The following is a 20517-nucleotide window of genomic DNA, read 5'->3' as shown; positions in this document are numbered from 1 at the left end:
AAAATTTAAAAGTTTAAGTGTTCAAAAATAAATTATAATAATTGAAGAATACCATAGTATAAAACGATATGGTTAGGGATTAAATAATTTATCGTCAAAATATATTTTGATTTTCGCATTCAATTGGCCTATTGAGATAAGTGCAGGGCATAAACGGCCCACTGCGATAATTTGAGGAACCAAAATTGGCCATAAATGTTAAGAAGAAGGCTAATTTAGCCTTTTTACCATATGTGGAGAGTTTGGTACGCAAACAAAGAGAGGATATTATTAGATAACCAAAACTATGAAATCCCACGTAAATAAACAACCAGTGGACACTCTTGTTCTTTCTTTATTACCCACTAGCATCAAAATGGATCAAACTCAAAATTCTGTGTATCAATCTTTACAAATGCAAATGCAAATGCAAAACCCTAATACTTTATCATTCACTGATTTCCATCACCACCCACTTCCCGATCTTCCCTCTTCTCACTTTAATCCTGCCTCAAGGTTAGTCTTTTTAAACTTTTTTCAATGCTTCTCCACAATTTGAACTAAAAACTTTGATTTCCTTCGTGGGTTTTTGAGTTTTGTGTTGAATTGTTGCTTAATTGGCTTTGTCTTTAAGGAAATTCAAGTCTTGTGGTAGAATTCAGTTGGTTCTGTTCATGAATGATGTGGTAACAGAGTGAATTTCTCTGCTATCTAAATATATGGCTGTTTTCACGGAGCCAGAATTTTTTTATAAGGTGGGCAATATTGTATTGAAAGTTTGTAAAATGGTCAAAATTGATAAAATATAATTTAAAATAATAAGGTAGACAACTGCCCACCATAAGCTCTTCCTAGGTCCTAGGTCCTAGGTCTGTTTGTGAAGTATCATCAAGTACAACTAAATTTGTGAGGTATCATCAAGTACAACTAAATTTAATCGATAATTAACTGTTTTTTTTTTTGACAGTTTGAGTTTCAGTCATGGATTTTTTAGGAAGATGTTGATAAAATAGCTTAAATTTAGTAACTTTAATTTAATTCCATCTTGTTATGGTGGGAGTGTTTTGTTTTTAATGCTGTCTTGTTTCTCCGAATTGGGTGATTTGATGGTCAATCTTGTGAGCTTCTGCAATGTGATGAGTTTCTGCTTTGGCAGCCATGGAGGGCCTGAAGTAGAAGCTAAGGGCAGTGTAGCTGCAAGGAAAACTCAGAAGGCTGACCGTGAGAAGTTGAGAAGGGATCGGCTTAATGAGTACTTTATCGAGTTGGGAAATGCATTAGGTAGGACGCCCTTGATCATTGTGGTTCAGAATATATCTTATGTTTTATGATGGAAATGCATGTTTTCTTTAAAAAAGCAATTGAATTTCCTGATATACGATAGCTTGTAGTTCTACCACTGAAGTTGTGTCATGGTTGTTAACTTGTTATATGACTCTGCACGTTCACATGATTTATTAGCTAAGTAGTTTTACTTAATGTAACTAAAAAGCCCTTGATTATGATAGTTCAGTTACATTTCTTATGCTTTGTATTGGAAATGCAAGTTTTCTATGCAGCAATTGGATTGTCTAAACTATGCTAGCTTGTGGTTCCACCAATGAAATTGCGTTATGGTCGTTACATATCTGCGCATTCACAGTGATTAGCTGAGTAGTGTTACTGGTTGTGAGAAGAAAGTTCTCTTAAATGTTATATTACGATTATGATTCTTTGTGCATTCTTGAAATATAGATCCTGATAGGCCCAAAAACGACAAAGCAACCATTATAACGGATACGATTCAGTTGCTAAAGGATTTGACATCCCAGATCAACAAACTAAAGGCGGAGTATGCTACCTTGACCGAAGAATCTCGCGAGGTAGTATATTTTTCCTGTTTTTTTTTAATAAAACCTCTAAATGAGAATAGGACATTAAATTCTGCAATGTTTTATTATAAACAGTTGACTCAAGAGAAAAATGACCTCAGAGAAGAGAAGGCATCCCTTAAATTAGACATTGAGAATCTAAATACTCAGTATCAGCAAAGAGCTAGAGCTACATATCCTTGGGTTGCTATGGATCACTCGGTTGTTATGGCCCCAACATCTTATCCCTACCCGATGCCGGTGCCGATGTCTGCAGGACCAATTCCATTGCATCCATCTATGCAACCATACCCTTTCTTTGGAAACCAGAATCCTGCCGTATTGCATAATCCATGTTCAACTTTTGTACCATATATGAACCCCAATGCCTTGGTTGATCAGCAATCCAACCACCATGCATCTTTGCACGCACAGCCTGCCAGCGGATCTGAATCCCATGTTTCAGGCAAACGTGATTCAAAGAATAGATTATCAGGGGAGAGCAAGACGGGAAAGAGTGTCGACTCTAATGATGTTACAACAGAGCTGGAGTTGAAGACTCCAGGATTAACAACTGATCAGGTAGGTTGTAGCTAGAGGTGTGCATCCAGTTCGACCCAAAACCGAACTGAAATTTTGGTCAGGATGATTTTTTTGGTTTGGTTTTATTGATTCAACTCGACTTATACCAAAATTGAATTTTACTTCCAAAAGCAAACCAAACTGAAAAAAACAAACTTTTTTAGCTATGTCAAACCAAACTTAACCGAATTTGTCGGTTTTTTTGCTCACCCCTACGTGTTAGACTCGCTTTTCAATTTCATATGGGAGCATTATCACAAAAAATTGTCATTTTAATACAATCTTGATTTACATGGAATTTATTTTGTGTAGGATACGTCTTCAGGACAAAGAAAAACCAAAAAATATCGAGGAAAGGAAAATAATGTTACAGATGTGAGTTCCTCCAGTAGGGGTTCTTCATCTCGCAGTTTCCAGGATAGCTCATCTAATAGCATAGCCGGTAGTACAAAAACTGATGACGGAGGCCAATGAAAGACCAAAAAATAAGTAGAAAGTCAGGTAGCTTCCAAGTAATGATTATCATTTTTATGGTTTTTCCTATATAATAATTCAATTATTGTTGTACTGATATCTCGTCGAATTGAATTAATTCTAGTATGATAGTCTTGAAGCTTACGCTAATGTAGAAATTTTGACCCGTTTGATTGAACGTCTCTTCATGAAAGCCGTAAGAGATGATGGTCGTCATATATGCAAATAATCATGTCGTTTTTTTTAGTATCAAGATGAAATTTATAATTTGACTTATTTGCTTTAAATTGTCATGAAATTTTGGAGAAAAATACTAACTGAAAGTTTATTTTTGCAGGAGCTAATTAACAGCAGTAGTTGACTCTTACAATGGCATCACAGATAACGGAACAGAGATCATCAACAGAGAAGTAAGATCGCTATTGCTAAAGATGAACTAGAATAACCATGAGCGTCAAACTCGGCCTGATTTAATGGGGAAAAATTCGGAGACCGGCCATTGAGCCGGGTTTAATGAGCTTACTATCCATTTTGATAGAATTGTTTATCAAATTCATTGAAATTGTCCATATTCTCTGGTCCGGATGAACCACCCGGGTCTATAATTGTTTCTTAGCATATGTATATAATGTCTTAAGGATGTAATTAATAGAGATGGTATGTTTAATATGAGACCTGCTGCATTATACTATCAGGCAGATGCCAAGAATAGGAAATGATATTTATAAAAAGTGTATTGACGAATCTCATATAAATGATTTAAAAAATAATACGGACATTATTTTTTTAGAATATTGTTCTACTCAGATTAATTTTTTAACCTGCAACTCTCTCTCTCCCTACCAATTTTTCTTTATATGTCTATGTTAAACTTCAGTTCTATATAAAGTTAAACAGTAGTATTATAAACCATTCATTTATTGCACGACACTTTAGCAATTAAATAGAAGAATGCATAGAAGACGAGAGATTACTATTTTTTAAGTGTTAGAAGCTTTTTAAGGCCATTTGATGGATCAAAGGTTTGGTCAAGATCTAAGGAGAATTGGTATAAATGTAATGTCGATATAACAGACTTTACTGAATGTAACAAAATAGACTTTGGCTGGTTCGTCAAGAACCATGAAGGCGCGAATGGCGCGCCCCAAAGCTCACCGATTGTGGAACTGGCGGAGGCGTTAAGCTCAAAGGAGGCACTCAGCTGGCTTGAGACTGAATGTATATCAAAAGTGGTGGTTGAAATGGAGGTGTTGACTGTTGAAGATAGTAACGACTATGAGAAATAATTTAGAAGATTTGAATTATGTAGGAGTTTTAATCGATAAGTGTATATCTCTGTTTCTAAAAATAGGATGAAAAAAAAATCATAAAAATATTTAAAAATTAGTATACTATATAAAATATATAAATTGCAGTACAAACATGAAAATTGATATTATCATTATTATAAGACCCAATTTATATTTTTTCATAATAAAAGTTAATTATTGTTTAAATATATGTAGACTTTTTTTATTGGCTATAGTAATTTGACTGATTATATCAAATTTAATAAATAAAATTCATAAATTTAATTGAAATTATGTGAAACAAACACACCAATAATTTTATCACCACAAAGATCATGAAAAAACAACTTAATACTAATAAGTTATTTGATGTCTCAAAAGAAAGTGGTTATAACTTAAAACTTTGTAAGCATTTTTGCGGAGGAAATTTAAGGTAACATCTAAAAACAAAAGATAATTAAATATTGGATTAGTTAAATAAAATGAAAATGCATGTACACATATAACTCATAAGGAAACAAAAATTAGTTACAATTTAATGTTTTATAGCCTTTTTGCTTTAAGAAATTTAAGGTAGCTTCTGTAAAAAAAAAAAGAAGTTAAAACACTATAACAGTTAAGCCACTGTTAAATTAAGCTAATTAATTGTACTATAAAGAGCTCTAAGCAAAGTTAGAGAAATGCAATAAAATTTAAACAAAGAAAAGACAATACATAAAAGAAAATAAAACTAATAATTTTGGTGAAAATGGGTTCAAGAAAATGTTTTTGTGTATTATTGTTATTATCAGCACTAGCTATTGTATGTAAAGCTCAACCAAAAGTGTTTGATATAACAAAATATGGTGCCAAATCTGATGGAAGCACAGATAATACTCAGGTATGAAAATGCATTTTTATTTTAAAAAGAATTATTATGACATTCTTAGTCTGGTCAGTATTTTAAAAATCAGATCGGTGTTCAAATTGACGTGGCTATCTATTTGTGGTTCAATCACCGATTCAATCAGTTAAATAAAAAATTAAAAATATTTATAAAATAATTTTTTTTTTCTAAAAAAATTTGTACATTTTAAAACCTAAACACTAATATAAAATTTTAATCAGCAAATGCACCGTTTTTTACTGTTTAATCGATTCATTTAAAGAGATCAAATCATATTTTTGATTTTTAAACAAGAATTAACTCGGAGTGATCTTTGTTTTGGTCAAATTGGTTGAGCCGGATGGTTCAATTCTTAAAATATTGAGTTGGGTTGGGTATGATCTATTTTTAGAACTGTGAGAGTTTAAATTTAAAAAATAGTATTCGGATTCAAATAATTTAAAAAATATTATTATTGTTTTCAGGCATTACTTGATGCATGGAAAGAAACATGTGCAACAACCGGTTCAAGCAAATTAATAGTTCCAAAAGGAACCTATTTTTTGGGTTCAGTGGAAATGAAAGGTCCTTGCAAAGGTTCAGTAGAGTTTGAACTACAAGGGACCTTAAAAGCCCCAAAAGAGCCAAAAGATCACAAGGATCCCAACAATTGGGTGACATTTTCATATTTAGATAATTTCTCACTATATGGTGGTGGAACTTTTGATGGCCAAGGTGAAATGGCCTGGGGTGTCAACAATTGTGCCAAAACCAAGGATTGCAAGATACTTCCAATTGTAAGATTTTTTTACAATTTATACATTTTTTCCAATCGTAATAATAAATAACTATATAACGCAACGGTTGTGCCACGTCATTCGTGCAACAAACCAATGAGACGTTAGCTATGTGCAAATGTTTAATGATAAAAAGATAAGCAATAAATAAAAATTTCCTATCGCAAATGATTATTGGCTTGTTGTAAAAATAATGTGGTACATCCGGTGGGATAAACACTCCGTAGTAATACACTTCTAAATATATTTCATTCTTAACAACTAAACAGAGTTTGCGATTCGATTACATTACCAACGGCGAAATTCGGGACATAACATCTCTAGACAGCAAATACTTTCACGTCAACGTTTTAGGCTGCAAAAACGTTACATTCCAACACTTCACCGTCACGGCACCAAAAGTTAGCCCCAACACAGACGGAATTCACATCGGACGATCCAACGGAGTCACCATTATTGATTCGGACATCAGCACCGGCGATGACTGCATCTCCCTCGGCGACGGCAGCCAGCAAGTTCATATTACAAACGTAACATGCGGGCCCGGGCATGGCATTAGTGTCGGAAGTTTAGGGAAGTACAAAAATGAGGAACCTGTGTCGGGAATTTTTGTGAAAAATTGCACGCTTGTGGATACTGAGAATGGTGTGAGAATCAAGAGCTGGCCGGCTATGTTTGCGAATACTGCATCTGATATGCATTTTGAAGATATTCTGATGAAGGAAGTTAGTAATCCTGTGCTTATTGATCAAGTCTATTGCCCTTGGAATCAATGCAATCCCAAGGTATTTCCTATTATCATAGTATTCTTTGTAGTTTTCAAAACCGTAAATTGTACGGATATTTATCGAGTTTTATATTTCATTTCGGTTTCGAAAAATGCTTCTAAAATTTCAAAATATATATTTATAGTCTTCTTTTATGAATTTTCTAAAACGGAATGTCGAAACGAAATACGGCATAACTTTTCATACAATAAAAGGAATTCGCTTGTTTAGTTTGATTTTGGACGTAAAAATAGTTAGATTGCTAATGTAAACTAACGAAAATAATGAACCAAACCAACTAGTTTGGTTAGATTCGGCTTCAAAAAGCAATTCTTAGAAATTTTGGTTCGTTTTGATTTATAGAAAAAAAATCAAAATTCAGTTAGATTTGATTTAAAATTCTTATTCTTTGTATTATTGTTTTTGTAGATGCCATCAAAAGTGAAGATTAGTAATGTTAGTTTCAAGAACATTAGAGGGACTTCTACAACTGCTCTAGCTGTTCAGCTAAACTGCAGCAGTGGGATTCCATGTGAGGATGTGGAGCTTGAAGGCATTGATCTCACATATAAGGGACCAGAAGGACCTGTTAAATCTGCCTGTGCTAATGTTAAACCTAAAATTACAGGCAAATTATCCCCCGCTGTATAGTCTAAGCGGTAGGGATGTTGTAATTCGAAATCAGAACTCGAGATTTGATGTTTCAACTCCGAAAAAATGCTTGTTTTGATATAAAATTTCATGTAATTGGTACCTCATTTTGAGGTGGATTTATTTGTTTCCAGTGAAAATTGCTAGAAATTGTGTGTAGTAATGGTTGGAATCTAATGTGCAAATTAATGTGTATTTTCTTGACTAATTTTATACCCATAGGCCATAGTAAAATTTCAACTTATAGAATTGTATGCAAGTTTATGATCATTAAAAAATAATAAATTTACAATGTATATTGTGTTATAATGGGTAACCCTCTTTTAAAATTTTACAACAATAGAAATCGAATCTACACGGCATAATGTCCTTAAAGAGGAGTTATCAACGGACTTTTCCTCATTCATGAAAATTCAAATTTTAGCCCTTAACTTCTTAACCTTTTTTTCTAGGGAAATTTAGGTATTTACCTAAAAAACAAAAATATTTGCACTTTTTACCTCAACAAGGAAAAGTTACAAAAAATACCTCACCTTTTTTTTCATATTTATGTTTTTACTCTCGGAATTAAAATAATTATAATTTTACTCCATTATCATAAAAGCAGCAGTTACATTATCATCTCAGTATCATAATATTTTTTAAAAAATTATTTTTCGTACGTTATCATACTATTATCATTAACTCTGTCATACTATTATCATAACTTATCTTTATAAAAAGCAACAGTTACATTATCATATCGTTATCACCGCAGTGTTATGATAACAATATGATAATATAGTGATACTGATACGATAATCAGAAACTGTTTATCATAATAGTATCATAAATATTATCATAACATTATCATATAGGTACCATAAATATTATCATCTCGGTATCATATGATAATGCTATGATAACGACATGATAATGTTATGATAACAATATGATAATCAAATATTATTTTCTATAAACAATCTTTTTTTCCTGCAATATTATGATAACTACATGATAATACACTGATACTCATATGATAATCAAAAACTGTTTTTTTTATAGAAAAATATTTTTTTCTGCAGTGTTATGATAATGATATGATAACGTCATAATGATAACGATATGATAACCGGGAGCTGTTTTCTGCAGAAAATCATTTTTTCTGCAGAAAATTGTTTTTTTTTTCATCATAAAATTGTTTTTAATGCAGATTTTCAGATCTTAAACTGAAAAAATTCAAGAACAATTTTTTTAGATCTGAGAGTTAAAATAAATCGTAATAATCACCATGAGTTGAGAAAAAGAATCGCTAAAATGTGGAAGAACGGCAAATCAACGGCGACGTGAAAACAAAGCGAAGGCGGGACGAAGGCGGAGCAACCGCGGATCGTTGAAGAAACGACGGCGGCGTGATAAAGAATAAAAAAATAAACAAAGAAGAAGAAAAAATGGAGAAGAAGACAAATGGAGAAGAAGAAGAAGAAGAAAGAGAAAGAGAGAGAGAGAGAGAGAGAGAGAGAGAGAGAGAGAGAGAGAGAGAGAGAGTAGAAAATCTGAGGAAAAAAAGGGAGATACTCATTTTAGAGTAAAAATAAAATGGCTAGAGTAAAAAATAATAAGAAATGAGTATTATTATAATAAAAAAAGAATTTAGAGTAAAAAAATAAAAATGCTAAAAAGATGAGGTATTTTCTCTATCTTTTCCTTGTTGAGGTATAATTTACTATTATTTTAGAAAATAGAGTGTTTTCTCTAATTTTCTCTTTTTTCTATATGGTTCATTAGTTTTTTTTTTAAACAGATCTCAACTATAATATGTACGGTTCTTTAAACCTTTCACATTCAGATTAATTTTCACTCGAGTAGTGTACGTCCTTTGCGAGAGGCAGACACTAGCCCTAAATTTTAAATGGTTACATATATGAATACGGTTCTAACCCACAATCTCACTTAAATTAGAAGAGCGTTTTATCAATTCACATTCGCCTTAAGGTTAATTTCCTAACTTTTTTTATAGAGTTGTTTGCATTAAAACACCCTTTTTTACTTAGTAAAGGGTTTAAGTTTCACATAAAAATTGGTAGATAATGATTTTGGCCCTGAATGTTTTTCGTCACTGAACGATCGACGTCATCTTGATAATATTATAATGAACAAAAATGATGTCAGATTAATGACGTTAGGACCCGTGTTTTAAAACCAGGCATGACTTGCCAGTGAAGGTCAAGTCGGGAACCAGTAATTGATCCGGCCCAAAAACTCTCAGAATCGGATTTCGGTTGGACCAGATAGGATCAGAACAGACCGAAAGAACTGAATTGAACCAAATATCAAACCGGTTGAATTGAGAACATGTGGCTTTATCGCTTTGACCACTTATTCGATTTTTAAAACACTGGACAAAAACTGTTAAAAAAATAAAAAGTTGGACCATTATTTATCAACTTTAATATGTGAAATTTAAACTGCTTAAATAGACTAAATGGAATTTTTAAGTTTTTAATGCAAGTAACTCTTTTTATGATAGCAAATTACTTTGAGGTCTTCTACATATATCATAATTTACACTTCTATTCCTCTTATTTGAAAACCAAACAATACAATTTTTTATTTATGTTTTGGTAAACAACAGTTTAGTCGTTCCGTCCATTTTTTTATGTTAGTTAAATAAGTCAAATGATTAAATTAAAAAAATTAATTAAATTCTTAAGCTTATATTTTTAATATGTTTAAATAAAAATTATATTATTCGTCTTTAATTTAAGTTCTAATATTTATTAATACTTTAATTTTTTCAAGTCTTAAAAACTCAATAAAGTAAAATAAAAATTATAAATTTAAAACCAGAAATAATTAAAATTAAATAAATTAAAATTATTAAGACATTTAATTGCATAAAATTATACTTTTATTTATATTTGTGCCAAAAAAATTAAAATTTTAAAAGTAAATTTTAATTTCAATTTTTTTGAGTTAAGTCATTTGATTCGGTTGACTAACATCAAAATTAGAGGGAATGACTAAATCATAAACAGAACAAAAATGAAAAATTATATTATTTAATTTAAAAAATATAAATATAAATTACGATATATACAAAGGACTTCAAATTAAATTGTTCTTTTTATGACTCTCATAGATGTTAGTTTATATTTAATCAATTAAATTTATTTTGATAGAACCAATGACACCCAACTCAATTTGTATTTATTTGAGTTTAAATGTGATAAGCTAGATACAAAAATATATTCCAGTTGTTAAGTATTTTAAATGAAATATATGCATATCTAAATATATGTATGGGTTGTCTTGGATGATGCCATTTTTTTTAAATTTATACATGCATTTAAAGGTATATAAATGTATTTAAAAAAATTCAAAATATACATCCACTTCTAATTTTCTTTTTTAAAAAAAGACACAAAGAAACTGCATCCAAGTTGCAACTAGAGGCTAGTTCGTTTTTGATGACGCAAATTTTTTCCCTTTAATTTTCCGTTAAAAGAAGCACTTTTACACATAACTAGAGGCTAATGTGATCTATTATTATCTCATCATCCCAACTGCTTTTCTGTATTTTATGGTCAAGCTTTTATGATATAATGTTATAGAGCTCTGTTCATCCCAATCTCAGATGCACAGGGAAAATTATATTTATTACAATCAATCTTACATATATTACTTTATAAATTTATAAATTCATTCATTCATTCATCCATTTAATAATTTATATAACAAAAGAATATACTTATCATAAAAATAAAACAAAGATGAAAATACTTAAGATTTTTTAAGTTAAGTATTAAATTATTAATAAACTCCCTCTTTGAATATTGGTTGAACATTTTCTTTCTGAACTTTCCACTTTTCAGTCAGCAATATAAAATCTAAAAAAATTGGTAGATTCCAAATATGCTAAAACTAAATTTACATGTGAAAAATTTATTGTTATGTCAATTTTTATTTTTTTCAAATTACATGTCAAATTTTCTTTGATCCATCAAGAATCTATAATTAATATAATAATAAATATTTTGACATTTGAGTAGATATTTAGTTATTTTTTTTTCTAGTAATACTATATAATCCGCCACTTTTAATTCAACTTCTTGTACTGCCTGACGTGGCAGTTAAAAAGTGGATGTATTAAATTTTGTTTTTTGAGATATACAATTTTGAATGGACATTAGACAAATGAAACCTTACCATTAAGAAGGGTTATAGAAGGTGGATTAAATAAGTGGATTACAAAACATTTTCCATTTGTTTCTTTAGAGATTTTATTAATGCATTGTTCAGATGAATATAAAATTTCAAGAATAAAATTATTAATTAAATGTTTTATTCAAAATAAATTTTATTTATTGTGGTAATCTCTTGTGACATTTAAAGAGACTTACGATTTATTTATTTATTTATTTTAATTAATTTTGTTATTTTATATTTAATTGGATTAAAAATTAAAAGTTTATACGTTAAAATTTATTATGTGACTTTTATATTTGCATTATTCGTCCTCAATGAATTAATTCATATTTATTTTACAATAATGAATTTGTTCACGGGCAAAAAGGAATTTTGTAAAATCATAATAATGTTGGTCACGGGCTTAACCTTTGGTTTACAGGCGCGTGAGTGATGATGGATAAAGTAAGCACGTGTACGGTATAGAAGGCTCATCACCACAGCCATCTTACTTTACTTTATCTACTACTACTATATTTTTAATTACACGTGGCATAAGGATAGACGCTTGAATGTCTTGACTTTGAGAATTAAACGGCGCAGGTTGATGAGTGGTTGTTGTCGTAGCCAGTAAGTAACTTTAAGTAAAATAAAGTGTTCGTACCAAATTTTCTTGCAGTCAAAAGCCAGCCAGAGGCAGTAACAACTGTTAAAACAAAATTTAAAAAGCCCTTTAAAAGAAAAAAAAAAGGATCGATGCTATTTATTTTTTGTCACACTTATTATAATGCTAGACCCAACGTCTCCTTAGGCGCGTCATTACCGTCTTCTTTTCTTGTAAAATTTTTTTAGAACAAAGGGTCAATTCACCCCCTCAACTTGGCATGAAATACCAAATGAGCTATTTTGGAAGATTTGACGTCAAATAGACCAGCAACTATGGCAAAATGCATCAAATCAGCCCCTCTCTCATTTTTCACACTTTCAACCCGCGTTTGAAACACTCTTTTGATTAAAAATCTAAAATAATCCCTATTATTAAAAAAATACAAATTAATACCTAAAATTTAATAAAAATATATATTTTTAAATTTTTTGAAGAGAAACAGTTAATAACATAATTTTTTTAAAAAAGTTTTCGAGGAGAAACAGCTCCTCCGGCGAGGAGCATTGCGCCTCCATCGTGGAAGAGTAGACCCATTTATGTTTCAATCGAGAAAAAAAATCATGGTGAAAAACAATTCTGACAGCAGTTTCCGGTGAATGCGGTGATTGGCGGTGGTGAGGAAATGAGGAATGAATTGATCTGGTTTATAAAGTTTGGGGGGGGGGGGGGATGGGGATATCCCCATTCTCTTTAAGTATTTTTGATACGAAAACACAAGCTATGAATTAGTTTGACCCAAAACCCTCAAAAATGACTAATTTGATATTTCGTGCGAAGTTGAGAGGATGAATTGATCATCTGTTCAAAAAAAATTACATTGGCAGTGTTTCATCTTTTTTAAATCTTCAATTTCAGTGGAACAAAGGATTAATTTACCTTCTCAATTTGACACAAAATATCAAAAAAGTCCAAAATTAAAAAATCAGATTACTTTTACTCTGAACTTGTCAAAACTGGCTTAAAAATCCTCTATAATGACATGTCACCTTAATTAGAGAGTGAGTTTCATAAATATCATAATTTAAGTGGACTATTGTTTACCGCCCCTAAAATACTAAGTACCGCCTTCTTTTTATCTAAATATCTTTTCCTAATCCTAAAACTCACATTTAAATCCTATAAACTCAAATTCAAATACGAGTAACAAAATTCGAAAAATTCTACAGGGACGCACCGTAATTGCGTCCTACCATATGGTGAGACGTTTTCTCAAAATGTTCCACCATATGGTGGGACGCAATATGGGTTGCATCCCAACTGAAAAAATCGTTAAAAAATTATCTCGACCGATTTTTTAAAATTTTGATATTCGTTTTTTTGATGAATTGGAATCGTAATCAACCATTATAATTTCGGGACTTTCTGTTTTAGTTAAAAGGGAAATGTCAACTATTTATAATTTTTATATTTCGGATCAAAAAATTGACTTTATATTGAATAATTAACTTGGAGTATCAATTTTGCTTTAAAAAATTGATTTAAACCCATTGCAACCTGGAGAGTGCGTTTAACGCGAAGGCGACTCGAGTGAACCTACCGCTGCTACTGAACCTTTGGAGGCATCGATTTACCCGCAACACAACACCCACAGCTTTCAAACCATTTTTCTCTTCCACTCCTACACTAGCTTCACAACAAAAACCCCAACACCTCGTCGCTAAAAAAAATGGCTATGCTCTCAACTTCACTAGCCGGTCCTAAATCCGCCACCGCATATTGTCCACCGAACTTCTCCGGCCTCCGCCGATCATGCCCTACGCTCGCCGAGACTCACTCTGTTTCTCACTCATTTCTCCGCCATTTCAACACCCAACTCCGCGTCTCTTCTCGTAAGCCTTCTAGATACGTCGTCGCTATGGCCGGCACTGGAAAGGTGCGTTTCGAAAGTGTTTAGCTGTCGTTTCTTGAGATTGTAGTGGCGGTTTCTTTTCTGAGTTTGATTGTTTCTGTTTGTTTTTGGTTGCAGTTCTTTGTTGGAGGAAATTGGAAGTGTGTAAGTAACCTTGTTCTGTTTCCTAATTATTATTTTTTTGGAAAGTTTGTTTCGAATTCCTGCTAGCAGGAAATAAGTGTGCTGGTGTTGATTTTACTTTGTTGCCATCTGTAGCTTGATTCAATGGTGTGATGCAGAAGTTGTCGATTTATCACCTATTAATTTATTTTCTAATGATTAGTAATTACATTGTTGGTCTAGGTAGCACAGTAATAGACACTTGGACACCGACACGGCCAACCCGCCTTATTTTAAGGTTGCCTGTGTTAAAATTGTAGTTTCGTATCTGAAACGCCAAGTGTTGGACACGTTTCAAAAACGGGAAATGTTGATTAAGTGAAGTGTTTGTGCTATCTAGTTGTTGGATTGTAATTATTCTTTTGGGGATTTTCTTTAATTTTTTTGCAGTTCTTCTAATTGGCTTTCATCTTTGTTTTTCTAGAATGGGACAAAAGAGTCTATCACTAAACTTGTGTCTGACATGAACAATGAAAAGTTGGAGGCAGATGTTGGTGAGAGCATATTTATCTTTTACACTGGTGTTTTATATGCCAGTTGCTATTAAGTTTGCTAGTTTACTAATTCTGATAATTAACTGTGTAATATTCAAATGTTAGACATGGCATATGTGGCTGGAGATGTCCTGCATTTCTATCCGTATGGAGAGGGGATCTCATATGTAGTAGAACCTTGTTCTTATATGGTTTCTTGTTGCAGGAAAATATTGATCTAGATGCAACTTTTTTGTTTTTACTTGGTTGGCAGATGTAGTTGCTGCACCTCCCTTTGTTTACATTGATCAGGTGAAGTCTTCATTAACTGATAGAATTGAGATAGCTGGTCAAAACTCCTGGGTTGGTAAAGGTGGGGCTTTCACAGGAGAAATCAGGTTGGTCTGCTAGGTTGGTTTGCTATTCATTAAGTAGAATTGCTATCTTGGTTTTCATTGATTCCATAGTTCTTCACATTGTTTTTGTAGTGACCTTGGTTGGTATTTATTTTTTGCCCCTTTAAAAAAAAATTGGCGTTTATTTTCCTGATTTATCTTCAAGTGCAAATTCATGCTGGCTTAAAAATTCTGTTGAACTAAAATTAAAATAAGATGCTTTATGGAATAGTTTTACTAAAAGTAATACTATTGCTGTCTTATCCTTTGTATTAAAAACTATTAAATATTTTATTTAGTCACTTACCCTGTTTACATGATTTCATTTCTAGGGAAAAGTTATACTTTGTCATCCTTTCCGAATCTCTGACATATAGTACTCCAGTTAACCTCCAAACTTGTCATTATTGCCATGTCAGTTAAAGACTTGGTGACATTTTCTTTTTGATTCTTTTCTTCCTGTCATCTATAATTTGACATCAAGTTTCAGATGAAAAGTTTCAGTTTGTGTTATAATAATATCTCTACAATATGTTATGATTTATAAATCAAGTTTGGGACACCAAAACCTCAGATGAGGATCTTAACAGTTGCCATGCATCTAGACTTCTAGCAGTCAAATTACCCTAGCTGCACAATATAGGAAAAAAGGAGGCAAGGTTGCAAGCGCCAGTGAAAGTCTTACACCGCCATTGACCGAATTGGACGGTGGTGGGATACCTGTTGGATGCTGGTGGTTTAAATAACCAATACTCTGATCTATCAAATCTAGAATCTTATGCAGTAAGACTAAAAGGAGCTAGTGTCGAGTCATTGACAGAATAGAACTGTGGTGGGATACCTGTTGGATGTTGGTGATTTAATTTAACCAATACTCTGATCTTTCTGATCTAGAATCTTATGAAGAAAGACTAAAAGGAGCTAATGTTGAGCGGTTCTCATGACAGGAAACTATGAAAAAGTTAATTATTGAATCAAGAGCTTTTTATGGTTAAACTTCCTATGCTTGTGCAGTTTGATTTCTTGAACTGTAAATTGAGTTAAGAGTTAGTGTTTGGCTCTTTGTTGGTTAATTTGCATTTGAGAGAGAAACTCGAATGACTTACAAATATTAAGATTTCTCCCATTGTTTCATTATTGGGTTGACCAGGGTAAGTTTCTAAAGTTGAGAGTGAGAAGTTGCATTTTAAATTAAGAGTCATTTCTGGATTTGCCAAACACAGGTCATTTTCTGTATATCAATTGTTGCTGGATATATAATTTTACTGTTTTGTAAAGCAATAAGTTCTATAGTTATTGTCATTTTGATAATTTACCTTGTTAATACAATTGTGCTATTTCCTATGGTGTCAAATATGTATGTACACATACACTTACACACACACACACACTTATATACTGAGTAAGATATTTAGGTCAGTAACCTACATTTTCTATCTTTACTATATGCTAAGCTCATCATGTTTGCTCTTTTCTTGCTGTTACCCATCTAAATAATGTACTTTATTTTGCAGTGTGGAACAACTAAAAGATGTAGGCTGCAAGTGGGTTATTCTTGGACATTCTGAACGCAGGCATGTAATTGGTGAAAAAGATGAGGTGAAAATTCAAGGAAAAACATTATGTTTTTTGGATGTTTCAAATATATGATTACTGTTATTTTAGATGAAATCCATCTACAATTGCTGTCTATAGCCTATGCTTTAATGAATTATTGAATTCAATTTTGTTGTAGAAGAAAAAGTCAAACTTGTTTGTTGCAATGAGCTCTTTGTTGCTAGATTTTTGTAGGTTCTTGGTAAAGTTTTGACATGAACCAGGGATAGATCGCCCGGGGGAGCAACTCGGGATAGATCCCAAATTCCTTTTGTTAAATCTAAGCAGTTTTTCTTTTACATAGTTCCAAAACAGAAATAGTATAGTTCCAAAACAGAAATAGGCTTTATAACTTCCATTTATTACTTGATAGAACAAGAATTTGGTAAGTTGCATCAAGAATTTGGTAATTGTGAATTTACTGAAATGATCAAAGTTTAGTAGTTATTTATTAAAGGCCTAATTACTTAAAAACACCCCATCTTGAACTTTTTTTTCGTTTACACCCCGACCTAGGAAAAATTTCAATTATACCCTATTTTGGTTTTTCGTTTTCACCTCTACCCCGAAGCACTAAATTGATATTTTTTTCATCTGAGAAAAAGGTTATAATAGTCCTTCATTTTTAACCTATATTCTAATTAGACATTAATATTATTAATTATACAAAAACACCATCTTCTTTAAATAATTCAACTAATAATATTTATTTAATTTATATTAATTATCAATAATTTTTTTAAAACAAAAACCGTAAAAAAATTGAAATTTACATAAATTAAAATTTACTTTTTTTTTTCCGATTTTCTTGTCGAAGGAGGAGCCCGAGCTGATCCTCCTTCCTTCCACGGAAGGAGGAGCACTCTGCTCCTTCCTTCCACGGAAGGAGGAGCACTCTGCTCCTCCTTCCATGGAAGGAAGGAGCAACTCCTTCCTTCCATGGATGGAAGGAAGGAGATCTGCTTCTTCCTTGAAGGAAAGAGCAGCTCGCTCCTTCCTTCCATAGCGAGCTGCTCTTTCCTTCCAAATGGAAGGAGCAGATCTCCTTCCTTCAAGGAAGAAGCTCGCAGCTCCTTTCCTTCCATGGAAGGAAGGAGATCTGCTACCTTCCATCATGGAAGGAGGGAGCAGCTCGCTCCTTCCATGGAAGGAAGGAGCAGATTATGGAAGGAGGGAGCAGCTCGCTCTTTCCATGAAGGAAGGAGATCTGCTCCTTCCTGCTCCTCATGGAAGGAGGAGCTCCGACCTCAAGAATAGACTTTTTAAAAAAAAAAAAATTAGTGACGGGTTTTTAAACCGGAGAATTATGGAGGTATATCAGAATTTTTTGTTTAAATAATTTAATTTTTTAATGAATGTTTTAAAAACAATTAATTATTAGGATTTATTTAAACATTTTTAAAGTTGAAGGATTTGTTTGTATTTTTCCAAATAAGAAAAAACATGATATAACCCTTCTATTTGTTGTTATTAACATTTTTATCTTTAAATTATTTAATCGTCAATTGTACCCTTAGAGGGGGTAGAGGTGAAAACGAAAAACGTAAAATAGGGTACAATTTGAAATTTTTACTAGGTTGGGGTGTAAACGAAAAAAAAATTCAAGGTGGGGTGTTTTTATGTAATTAGGCCTTTATTAGAAGTTCAACAGCCATGTGTAAGAATAATTAATTATAGTGGCTGTACACAGAAGGAAATCATATTTTTGCAAATTGTTATAGTTTACTTAAATGTGATTTACGAGATCTTGAACTGAAGCTTTATTTTCTTCAGTTCATCGGAAAGAAGGCTGCTTATGCCTTGAGCCAGGATCTTGCGGTGATAGCTTGTATTGGTGAACTTTTAGAAGAGAGAGAGGCAGGAAAAACCTTTGATGTTTGTTTTCAGCAATTGAAAGCATATGCAGGTGATTGATAATGTACAGTGATATTGAAAATCGAGGTCACTATTACATCGCACTGTGATGGTGAAGGAATTAGTCCTAACACTATTGCATCAACTGCAGATGCTGTGCCCAGTTGGGAGAAGATAGTAATTGCTTATGAGCCTGTATGGGCTATTGGGACCGGTAAAGTGGCCTCACCTCAGCAAGCTCAGGAAGTGCATGTTGCTTTACGAGATTGGCTTAAAAAGAATGTCTCAGAGGAAGTTGCATCCAAGACACGAATCATTTATGGAGGTACTTTACTCACTCCTTTTGATGTTGGTTAGCGATTTGAACTTCAGAAATCGAAAAGAAATAGAGGCTCCTAATCTGGAACTTCCCTCTTCACCTTTATCCTCACTTTGTTATATATGTTTACGCATCCCTGATAACATTCTTGTTGAGTTAAGGAACACACACACACACTCACACACATCCCGTTTATATAGTTCTTGTCTAACTTAGTAACTTTACTTTTTGACAGCCATCTTTATTTTTTTTTTCTTTAAAATTTCTTCAGACATTGAGCAAAGAATCTTTCTAACTTAGAGAATTTTAGGGAAGTTTCATACATCATCACAGAGAACATGTTTTTGTCTCTGTGATGTGAACTTGCTTCCATTGGAAAATTGTGTTTAATTTCCCTTAGCCTTCGGCAAGATGATGGTTCCTTTTTCTCGTTATATTTTTTGTTCCTTACACGGCAATATGTGACATGCTGCAGAGCTAAATATACTTATTTTTAGTGATGGTATTTGGAGGCTAACAAGATATTGTGTTATCTGTTTCCATTACATTTGCAATTGACTTATTTTGGCCTTCAGGAATGTCTCGGTTTTAAAATTTTAGAATATCATATTGTCTTGGAGCCACTTCTGCTTACCATAATGTATCTGAATTGCAGGATCTGTAAATGGAGGCAACTGTGCAGAGCTTGCAAAGGAAGAAGATATTGATGGTTTTCTTGTTGGCGGTGCATCCCTAAAGGTATGCTCCTGCCACATTTTGTTTCAAGATTTCTAGAAGTTTACGCATTTATATTCTGTTGATCATGAACTTTAGCATGTTCTGTAATTTTAACACGAGCTTTCAACTTTATCAATTTAAAGTAAGAACTATCAATTTTTTGTAATGCGGGTCACCGAGCAATTTTCACATAAGAAAATGCTGACGTTGGACGTTGGAAGAATATATACTAGGATTAATTAACCACCCCCCCACCCACACACTCTATTTTTCTTTATAAAGGGAGGTTTCGGTTATTATTAAATATTAAAGTCAGGTGGATAATAGTGATTTTTCAAAATTGAGGAGGGAAACAGTAGTTTAACTAGTTCATACCTAAACTTATGGGAGTAACAGTAACCCTACATATTATGATAATCCACATCAATATTTGTTTATTAGAAAATTGTTCGGTATTTTGAACTGTAAAAAATTAGCAGTTCGTATTTTAAATAGTTAAAATTGAAAGTTCGTGTTAAAATTGCAAAACACGCTAAACTTCATGATTTGTTTTGCAATTAACCTATTCTATTAGTAATGCCATACTCCACTCTTCCTTAACAAGTTGACGCTGAATGGATGGGGGTTTAAATGTTTAATAATGCAGGGCCCTGAATTTGCTACCATTATCAATTCTGTAACATCCAAGAAAGTCGCGGCTTGATTACGTAGCGTTTGTCTGGGCAATACGACACCGACAAATAAAGTGAGGATGCTTCAGATTGAAACTTACCTTAATCAGCATATGAGGTATCCTATTTAATGGAGTTTTGATGTCAATCCATATTTCTTTTCTTTCTTCTCGGCTACCTTCCTAAAAAGAAAAAGGCATATTTGCATATTCTTTTTATTTGAGAAGGAATAATTGTAACTATGAATCCGACTGTTATAATTTTTATTGAAGCCCTCTTCTGTGTCTTATGATGCTCCCCGATCTTCATTTGATCAAGTTAATTCTGTTGTTATTCCTCTGGCGTTGAGAATTGTCATTAGTTGGTTCCAAGTGGACAAAATTGAAAGTTTGT

At 32.5% G+C, this 20517-nt stretch overlaps 3 protein-coding genes across 3 annotated transcripts; all 3 read left to right on the top strand.

Moving 5' to 3' along the window:
- The first annotated feature begins 280 nt into the window (after nt 1–280).
- On the top strand, nt 281–3677 carry LOC126682330 (transcription factor bHLH121). Its single transcript, XM_050377975.2, has 6 exons — nt 281–495; nt 1136–1260; nt 1714–1841; nt 1926–2411; nt 2724–2912; nt 3223–3677. The coding sequence occupies exons 1-5, from the start codon at nt 287–289 to the stop codon at nt 2883–2885; spliced, it is 1110 nt and encodes a 369-aa protein (XP_050233932.1). The 5' UTR covers nt 281–286; the 3' UTR covers nt 2886–2912; nt 3223–3677.
- Nucleotides 3678–4900: 1223 nt separating this feature from the next.
- On the top strand, nt 4901–7413 carry LOC126682327 (exopolygalacturonase-like). Its single transcript, XM_050377973.1, has 4 exons — nt 4901–5054; nt 5525–5836; nt 6106–6621; nt 7033–7413. Exons 1-4 carry the CDS (start codon nt 4923–4925, stop codon nt 7252–7254), a joined length of 1182 nt encoding a protein of 393 aa, XP_050233930.1. The 5' UTR covers nt 4901–4922; the 3' UTR covers nt 7255–7413.
- A 6256-nt stretch (nt 7414–13669) lies between these two features.
- LOC126682331 (triosephosphate isomerase, chloroplastic) lies at nt 13670–20411 on the top strand. Its single transcript, XM_050377976.2, has 9 exons — nt 13670–13961; nt 14055–14081; nt 14524–14593; nt 14847–14970; nt 16482–16566; nt 18337–18469; nt 18569–18742; nt 19392–19474; nt 20100–20411. Exons 1-9 carry the CDS (start codon nt 13755–13757, stop codon nt 20154–20156), a joined length of 960 nt encoding a protein of 319 aa, XP_050233933.1. The 5' UTR covers nt 13670–13754; the 3' UTR covers nt 20157–20411.
- The last annotated feature ends 106 nt before the right edge of the window (nt 20412–20517 follow it).

This window comes from Mercurialis annua, linkage group LG5, assembly GCF_937616625.2.
Source record: "Mercurialis annua linkage group LG5, ddMerAnnu1.2, whole genome shotgun sequence".
Lineage (NCBI taxonomy): Eukaryota > Viridiplantae > Streptophyta > Magnoliopsida > Malpighiales > Euphorbiaceae > Mercurialis > Mercurialis annua.
The sequence above is the reverse complement of the archived record's forward strand: the minus strand, read 5'-3'. Positions and strand labels throughout refer to the sequence as shown.